Source organism: Emiliania huxleyi (genome assembly GCF_000372725.1).
Source record: "Emiliania huxleyi CCMP1516 unplaced genomic scaffold EMIHUscaffold_34, whole genome shotgun sequence".
Classification (NCBI taxonomy): Eukaryota; Haptophyta; order Isochrysidales; family Noelaerhabdaceae; genus Emiliania; species Emiliania huxleyi.
Window position 1 is genome coordinate 224982 of NW_005199443.1, and position 8895 is coordinate 233876.

At 67.5% G+C, this 8895-nt stretch overlaps 1 protein-coding gene across 1 annotated transcript; it reads right to left on the reverse strand.

Moving 5' to 3' along the window:
• Positions 1 to 3780: 3780 nt before the first annotated feature.
• Positions 3781 to 4561, reverse strand: EMIHUDRAFT_207976 (hypothetical protein; the record flags this gene model as incomplete). The annotated part of the gene is made up of 3 exons (XM_005773311.1): positions 3781 to 4120; positions 4170 to 4386; positions 4504 to 4561. The coding sequence occupies 3 exons, from the start codon at positions 4559 to 4561 to the stop codon at positions 3781 to 3783; spliced, it is 615 nt and encodes a 204-aa protein (XP_005773368.1).
• Positions 4562 to 8895: the final 4334 nt, after the last annotated feature.

Sequence of the window (8895 nt, forward strand, 5' to 3'; positions counted from 1 at the left end):
ATTGGGGAGATGTGGGGAGATGTTGTCGCCTGGTCACCACGGCGGTGAGCGAGCACCGGAGCGGGAGGGAGAAGTCGACGGCGACGACGGCGGTGACGCCGGCCTCCTCGAGGATGGCGACCTTGCGCGGCGTCGGCCACGCCGGGTCGAGCTGCACAAATGTCGCACCGGCCTTGAAGCACGCCAGCTGCGCGAGCGGCAGCGCCGGCGAGCGGGGGAGGACGATGCCGACGGTGTACGCGCCGGCGAGCAGCGAATCGGAGAGCTCCGCGGCGGCTCGCAGCTGGGACGCGAGCGCGGCCGCCTTCTCGTGCAGCTCGACGAAGCCCAAGGTCTCTCTGCCGCCTGGCGAGCGGCCAAGGAAGGGGGGAGGGTCAGGCGGCGAGGAGGTGGGGTGTACGAGGGTCGAGGGGGCGAGGAGGGAGGGGGCGAGGCCGGAGGAGGCGAGGCCGGGCCGGCGAGGGAGGCGGCGGCGGCGGTCGTAGGGTGGCGGCGATGCATGTCGATTTCGATACTGTAGGAAGATGTACGAGTGCGGGCGCGGCGACAGCGGCGACGGCGGCGGATGTGATAGGTGGTGGTGATGAGGGGTGGTGGTGAAGAGGGCGGCGGAGACGGCGTAAAGGGCGACGGCCAAGGTGGCGGGGATCTAGGCGCGAGCGCCTGCGCTCGTGCGCCAGACGAAGGCAGGGCGTTCGGCGACGGCGGCGGCTCGGCCGCCGGGTCCGGGAGCTGAACCCATGCCAATCGCAGCGGCGAACTCGGAGCTGCGCGCCTTCCACTCGTCAGGGATGCACTCTGGGGACCACTGCGAGTTCTTGATCGAGGTCATCGACTCAGGAGAGGTGGGACTGGGTCGGCGACGGGTCGGGACGCGATGTGTGATGATAGCCACGGTGCCAAGCCCCATTGGGATTTCTTTTCTCAGGGTTCGTTAAAATTTCAAGATTATCTTCCAACAAACATATCGCGATCTGAGTTCTGACATTTTTCTTTGTTTTTTCTCTTTGCCACAAGAAAAAAAAGGCATCTGACGCACACTGGCACGACCAGCACCAGGGCTGCGAAAAGCGGCGGGGGCACGAACGCGCAGCACACTCAGCCGAGGATTTCAGCACACTCCACGCCGTGGGGCTGCTAGCACGCTTACAGCGGCGACTACATCAAGACAGCGAAAGCCTTCATCCGCGCCGCCGCCATCGGAGCCACCGCCTCCCACGCGCCCACTGACGGGTCGTACCGCTCGACTGAGCTGAGGCGAGTGTCGCCGCCGTCGCCTCCCACAGCGTACAGCTTGCCGTCGAGCACCGTCACAGTGAGTCCGTCCCGCTCCTCCGCCATCGGCGCCACCTCCTCCCACGCACCCACCGCAGGGTCGTACCGCTCGACCGAGCTGAGGTCGCCATTGTTGTAGCCGCCCACAGCGTAGAGCTTGCCGTCGAGCACCGTCACAGTGAGTCCGTCCCGCTCCTCCGTCATCGGCGCCACCGCCTCCCATGCACCCACCGCAGGGTCGTACCGCTCGACTGAGCTGAGGATGACTGCGTCGATGTTGCGGCCTCCCACAGCGTACAGCTTGCCGTCGAGCGCCGCCACGGCGTGACCATACCGCGCCTCCGCCATCGGCGCCATCGCCTCCCACGCACCCACCGCAGGGTCGTACCGCTCGACGGAGCTGAGGACGCCGCTGTCGTCGTTGTAGCCTCCCACAGCGTACAGCTTGCCGTCGAGCGCCGCCACGGCGAGATCCTCGTGTGGTGTCACCATCGGCGCCACCTCCTCCCAAGACGTCGTCGCCAAGTCGTACCGCTCCACCAGGTTGGAAGTTGCGCCGTCGGCCTCAAGGCCGCCCGCCGCGTACAGCTTGCCATCGAGCACCGCCGTGCGAACATACGTGCGTGCCGAAGGCATCGGCGCCACCGCCTCCTCCTCCCACTCATTCGTTGACGGGTCGTACCGCTCCAGCGAGCTTATGAGGCGTCCAGTGTTGTCTTCACCGCCGATCACGTGCAGGCGCGGCCTCTCCCGCTTCTTCAGCGTCTCCTTCCAGCCGCGGCGCCACGCGCGGCACGTCCCCTTGACGGCGTGCTCCGTGGTCGGCAGCTGGGCGAGGATGTGCGGGGCGAGGTCTGGCGAGAGGAGGACCTCGGAGAGCACCCACTCGGGCTGCTCCACAAGCCGTGCGGCGTGCTCCTCCGCCACGCGCAGCGCGGCGGCGCTCGCGCCCGCCTGAGCCTCGATGATGGCGCACAGCTGCGCTGGTGAGAGGCCCGCGACGCGCGCGCCGATGCGGTGGGAGGCCATCGGCGCCTGCTTTTCTTTTTTCGAAAGCCCCTAGTCCGAGCGCCGTAAACAGGTTCCGCGCCACAAAGGGCCGCCGCGCTGGCGCCTCGAGCATCAGGTGAGCATGCGTTGGCCAGTCCAGAAAGAACCTCTGCCCAGTCTCTGCGCGGGCGATCGCGTGCAGCTTGCCATCGACGCTGATCTCGACCGCGCGCGTGGAGAGCTGCACGCACACGGAATACCACTCGCCGGCGGATAAGCTGGCCAGAGGTGTCTGGACCGCGGCCGGACGTCGGCTTTCCAACCCACCGTCGGGGCAAAGAAAGCAGTGGAAGCAGAGGGGCCTGTCAGGTCCGATCGACCACCTGAGCCCGCGCGAGCTGCTGGTGATCGCTCCGCGAAACTCTGGGCGTCCGTCGCCGTCCACGGCTGCGGCAAACTGGGCCTCGTAACAGAATGTCAGCGCCTCCTCGTCACCGAGGGCGAGAGTCTCCGGCCAGCGCCAACCTCAACCGAAGCCTGTCACCGCAACAGGCCGCGGGTCCAGCCGCACGTCAGGCGCAGGCAGCAGTCGCGCCAGTGCACGGCAGCAAGCACGGAGCGCAGCAAGCCGCTCGAGTGGCTCGACGCGGCTGCGCAAGGCCGACCCGGCTGCTGCAAGGTTGGCGCCGCAGACGCGGAGCCGCAGGCCATCGGGAGCGCCGGCCACGCTCAGGAGGACGTCCCGCGGCAAGGACGACAGGCTGGCTGGGGCGTCGCCCATATCTGCAGCGCCGTGTGGGAAACAGTCGCGGATGGCCACGGCGCGAAGAGGAAGGCCGGGTCGCGTTGGCGGCGTGCGCGCGCGCGCGCGCGCGCGCGAGCGCCCGCGTTTTCTTTTAAAATTATTTTTAAAAAAGCCCCTCGGGCCCATGCTCTTCGCATTCTGGGCGGTCGGCCCGAGCTGGCTGCCGAGCGCTCCTACAGGTGCTCCCCAGACGCGCCGCGCCTCGCGCGCTTCTCGCTCCTCCGCTGCTCGCGCGCTCGCCAAGAGCGCGGCCGAGCCAAGCGGTGACCACGCCGAGCCGTGCAATGTCGTGCTCACGCACACCAACACGGACTTCGACTCGCTGGCCGCTGCCGTGGCTCTCGCCCGGCTGTGGTCCTACCAGCGGCCCGAGGTGCCCACGCACGTCGTGATGCCCCGCGGCGTCAACCCGCTCGAACAAACCAACTCCCGCACACACACAATCGCACTCTGGCCATCGAATGCCTCCGAATGACTCACTGTGTGTGCTAAGACAAAATATCCGCAGAGACAGCCAAAACGGGCCGTGCCGCGTTTGTGGTGTCCTCTCAAGCACTAGCATCTGGGCGCCGCACTCGAGTGGGCGGGTCACATCTATGTGGGCCCAGTGCGCACTAGGCGCATATGCTAGTGCTATCCTGCCCTATGGGAGGCAGAGGGATGGGGGGAGGGGGGGGCAGAGGTAAGGTGGGGTGAGACTGGGGAGGACCTCAGAGGTCCTCCATGGGGGTGGGGTCCGGCCCGAAAAGGTCAAAGCCCTTGGTGCCGGTCCCGCCATCGCCGCCGACGCCGTCGCCCTCCTCCGCCTCGGAGGCGGAGGTCGTCGGGCGGGGCGTCTCGCCCGTCGCGAACCCGCCGCCGAACACGGCGTCGGCCGGCGCCGAGGCGCCGGCAGCCGTGATCAGGTCGGCGACCTTTCGGTCCCTGCAGGCCGCATCGATTTTGCCGCGCCGGGACGGCTCGTAGAGCTCGTTTGCGAGCCAGTCCCGGGCGACCTTCGTCGCCACGGAGCCCAGAGGGACCGTGGCGTACACCAGGTCGCCGAACCCGCTGCCCCGTACGCTCGGCCTCGCTCGCAGCCGCCGCCGCAGCCTTCTACGCGTTGTTCTTCTTCTGCCGGGCCTTTTTGGCCCTGCGAGCCGCGGCCCGAGCTTCCTTCTGCTCCTCCGTCGGCTTCTCCTTCCGCGACGCGGTGCGCTCGATGAACGAGCGCTCCGCCGCCTGCACAGGCTCGCGGTCACCCGCGGCCTTCTCGGACTTCAGCTCGAAGGTCGCCGTCCCGTAGCCAGGGACCTCATACTTGAGCTGCGACACACCTGCGAGAGCCTCTTGCGGCAATGAGACAGTCTTCCATGTGCGCGCGATGGCTGCTATCCCACAGGGTCGTCCGCGGCGCGTTCCCGGCGGCACGACGGTGGCCGGCGCTTGCGCACCAGCCCCGTCCGCCGCCGGCTCCGCGGCCGCGGTCCCTATCATAGCTACGCGCGCCATGGGGCGACGTGTGCGCCGGCGCGCGGCGGTGCGCGCCCGCGGCCGCGCCGGCTCTGTGTCGCTCCTGGGCGTGCGTGACCTCTCGCAGCTCACATGGTCATAAGTCACATCCACGTAGATCCAGCGGGACTATACTCTTCCGATTAGAGAATGAATGCACACACAAAACACTGTGGGTCGACAGCACACACCGAAACAGTACATATGTGTACGCGCACGCGCATCTCAACCGGGGGTGCATGGGGGAGGGGGAGACAACAACACGCCTAGGCTAAAGAGCGGCGAGAGGAGGTGCCGCCGAGCCTCGGTCCGGCGAAGGGGAGCGGACGCGGCGCTCTCCGCGCGGGGGCAACGCGAGAGGCGGGTCGAGAGCGGCGAGCGGCGCGGGCTGGCCGCGGGCGGAGGGCGGCGCGTCCGAATAAGCAGTCCCCGGCTCGGGGGACCAGAGCTCAGGCACAGCTCAGGCAGCAACTCGCTCACATTATCGCGCACGCAAGCCTGCGGCAGGAAGGGGGGGAGTCCCCAGCCTCCAGCTCTCGGCAGTCCTGTCGATCGCTCTCGGCAGTCACCAGCTGCTCTCTCTGTCTCGCTCTCTCTCTTTCTCTCTCTTTCTCTCCTCTCTCCCTCTCTCGCTCTTGCACGGACGGCGGCGCAAGCGGGTCGTAGCGGGGTCTGCGCGTGGTCTGTCTGCGGCCTCTCTCTCTCTCCATGCGCACGAAAACTCCATCGGCGTGTGATGAGACGAGACGCAGCAGATGCAGCAGCCATTGGAGAAGGTCGTCACCTGACGGGGAGAGGGGGGAGGGGGGGGGAGGGGGGAAGGGGGGGGGGGGGGGTTGAGCTCCCCACATCTCTCCCCTGTTCGCGCCGGGCCGGCCCCACACACCGCCGCTGTGGTGCGCCGCCTCTGTGGGTGACGCAGCACTCCTTGCAGCACCGGCTCTTGGCTGCCCCTTCCCCAGGGGTCTCCCTAACCCCCCCCAGCCCGCCCGCCCGCGCGCGCGCCTCCCCTACCGCGTCCCCATCTCAAGTTCCTCCCGCCCCATCCCCCATGGCATCATCTCTTTGATCCTCTGCTGCCTTTCCGCCGGTGGGGAGGCGCGCCTTCCGCCAGCTCCTCGCTACTGCTCTCTTCGCTCGCCGTGAACCCCCCCCCCCCCGCCAACACGCGCTGCTGCCCTTCTTTCCCCACCCTCCCGACCCTTCTCTCAGCAGCAGCGGCTCCCCTCGCTCTCCCTTCCCCCTCCTCCTCCCCGCTCCTCTCCTCCGCTCCTCTCCTCTCGTCTCTGCGCGCGTGCGCCTCCGCATCGTCCAAGTCCGGCATGCACTGGTCGATGCAGTTGAACATCCCCTTCGCCTGCGGGTCGCGCGGCGAAGCGCACGTCGGCCCGCCCGCCAAGGTCCCCAGAAACGTCCGCGAATGCCACCTCCCTCTCTCTCTCTGACTCCCTCCCTCTGTCGACTCTCTTCTCGCGGCCCGCCCGGCGGCGGTGCCGCTGCATTCCCTCCCCCGCCCAATCCCTTCATGACGCGGGTGGGCGCCTTTTGGGCCTCGGCCGCGACGCCCGACTTGGTGTACTCCTGTCTCGCTGTCGCGGCGAGCGAGGAGCCCTGGTCCAGCAGGCCCTGCCCGTAGCTCGTCGCCGTCTTGCGCGCGTCGATCTTTGCACACTTGCCAACCTTCTCGGCAACCCACTGGATGCCTGTCGCGGGCGGCAGCGCGCAGCGGGAGGTGTGAGCGGCGACCGCGGTCGGCCTCCTCCCACAGGAGCGTTGTGCTGTGGCACAGGAGCGTTGGCGGGAAACGTGCGTCGCTCGCGGTAGGCCGGTTGCACACGCAAGCGCGAGACCGCGCCCGAGGCAGAGGGGCGTGCGCGCACGCACCGAGAACCATCCGCAACAGCCGCCGTGTATCGAGGCTGCCTTCAAGTCCCAAGAGTGGCGGCGCGAAGTAAGGTGCGGAAAGGGGCGCCCTCTTTACAGCGCGCGAAAAGAAATCGACGCGCGCGCTGGGTTTTGGGCGAAGAGAGAGCGCGCGAGAAACACTTTTCCCCATGTGTGCCCCGCCGCGCCGCCGCTCGCGCCGCCTCGCCACCGGGGCCACCGCCTCCTCCGCCGCCGCCCCCTCGCCAGACACGCCGCCGCCCGCCCGCCTCCTCGACCTCCCCACGGACCTCCTCGAGCGCGTCCTCTCTCGCTGCGACAGCCCCCTCGACATCGCTCGCGTCGCGGCCGTCTCGCTGCTCTTCCACGCCTCGCTCGCGGCGGAGGCCATCCGCTTGTGGGCGCAAGAGCGCGGCTTCGAGCTGCCGGCGCAGCCAGAGGGCGAGGGCTGCCCCGTGCGGTGGCTGTGCTTCGCTGCGTTGCTGTGCGAGTTTAACCCGCCGGCGAGGGCGGCGGCAGGCGGACGGCACAGCCTCTTCATTGACAGCGAGGGGCGGCTCTCGTCGTGCGGGAAGGCTGAGAGCTGGATGCCGGGCATTCTTGGGCACGGCGAGGGTGTGGTGCAGCTCAACACGCCAACGCGCCTCCCGTCGCCACTGGGCGGCGAGCGCGCCGTGAGCGTGTCGGCAGCAAGCATGCACAGCCTCGCCCTCACCGCTGACGGCGCCGTCTGGAGCTGGGGCGATGGAGGCTTTGGCAAGCTGGGCCACGGCGACCAGCAGGACCAGCTGCTGCCGAAGAAGATCGCAGCCTTTGCTAGCCGGCGCGTCGCCGCTGTGTCGGTGGGAGGGGAGCACAGCCTCGCTCTCACCGCCGACGGCGCCGTTTGGAGCTGGGGATTGGGAGCCTTTGGCCAGTTGGGCCACGGCGACCGGCAGCAGCAGCTGCTGCCCAAGAAGATTGAGGCTTTTGCTAGCCAGCGCGTCGTCGCACTGTCGGCTGGGCAGCGCCACAGCCTCGCCATCATTGCGGACGGCGCCGTCTGGAGCTGGGGCTATGGAGGCTGGGGCGAGCTGGGCCACGGCGACCGGCAGCAGCAGCTGCTGCCAACGAAGATCGAGGCCTTGGCTGGGCGGCGCATCGTCGCTGTGTCCGCTGGAGATGTGCACAGCCTCGCCATCACCGCCGACGGCGCCGTCTGGAGCTGGGGCAGTGGAGTCTCTGGCCAGCTGGGCCACGGCGACACGCAGACCCAGCCGCTACCGAAGAAGGTCGAGGCCTTTGCTGGGCAGCGCGTCGTCGCTGTGTCGGCTGGAGCCGGCCACAGCCTCGCTCTCGCCGCCGACGGCAGTGTCTGGAGCTGGGGCGACGGAGACTACGGCAAGCTGGGCCACGGCGACCAGCAGATCCAGCCGCTGCCCAAGAAGGTCGAGGCCTTTGCTGGGCAGCGCGTCGTCGCTGTGTCGGCAGGAGTAGACCGCAACTTCGCCCGCACGGTCGATGGCGCTGTTTATGCCTGGGGCGAGGGCGGCCGCGGCTGCCTAGGACACGGAGAGGACCTGTCGGACCAGCTGCTGCCCAAGAAGGTCGAGGCGTGGGCGCCAGGGCAGTGATGAGAAGGGCGAATGGGCTCTGTGTTGTGAGAGAAAATCTGACTCTCGTTGCTGTCTCTCCCTTCTCGACTCTCTCGCTTCAGGGTGAGAAAAAAGAAAAAAATCGGGCGCGGCGTTGAGTCGGCGCGGCCACCGCGCCACAGGCTTGTTGCACGAGTATATGGGACACGATGTCGTCTCAAATGTGAGGGGTTTTGACTCCTACCGGCTCCTGACGCTATCCCTGGCAGCTCTAATGACCAGGATCAGTAGTGTTGTGATAGAGGGTGCCCAAAACCACGCTACCAGCGCTTGGTCACATCGGCCCCGAGGTCAGATCCATCTAGCCTTGACTTCGCCTGGGGTCCATGCCCGAAGCCCACCCTGTGAATGTAGAAGGTAGCCATCCATGGTTGTATAGTCGGCTCAATTATAGTCGGAATTTAAAGCTCAATTGCACGCGCGCACAAACACCCACTCATCCCGGGAGGGCAGGGAGGGACACACAAAATTCACTCACACGTTGGCGAGGGACCGCTCAGCACGATGGTAGAAGGGGCACAACGAGTCGGTCCACCAACGTTTGTGGCGGTCGGTAGAGCGGACCACAAACAAGTAACGCTCATTAGTAGAAACTTACGGGAGTTTACTTGGAGACCCCGCCCGGCGGCAATCGCAAGATCACCTCGTGCTCGTTGAGGATAGCCGCCGTAGGCCCAGCCCGTTGATCGCCGTGGACCACCTCCGGCGGTCAAGGCAACTTTATCTAGAGCCTGCTCTAGAAACCATCGCCTTGACTTCGCCTGGGGTCCATGCCCGAAGCCCACCCTGTGAATGTAGAAGGTAGCCATCCAGGTG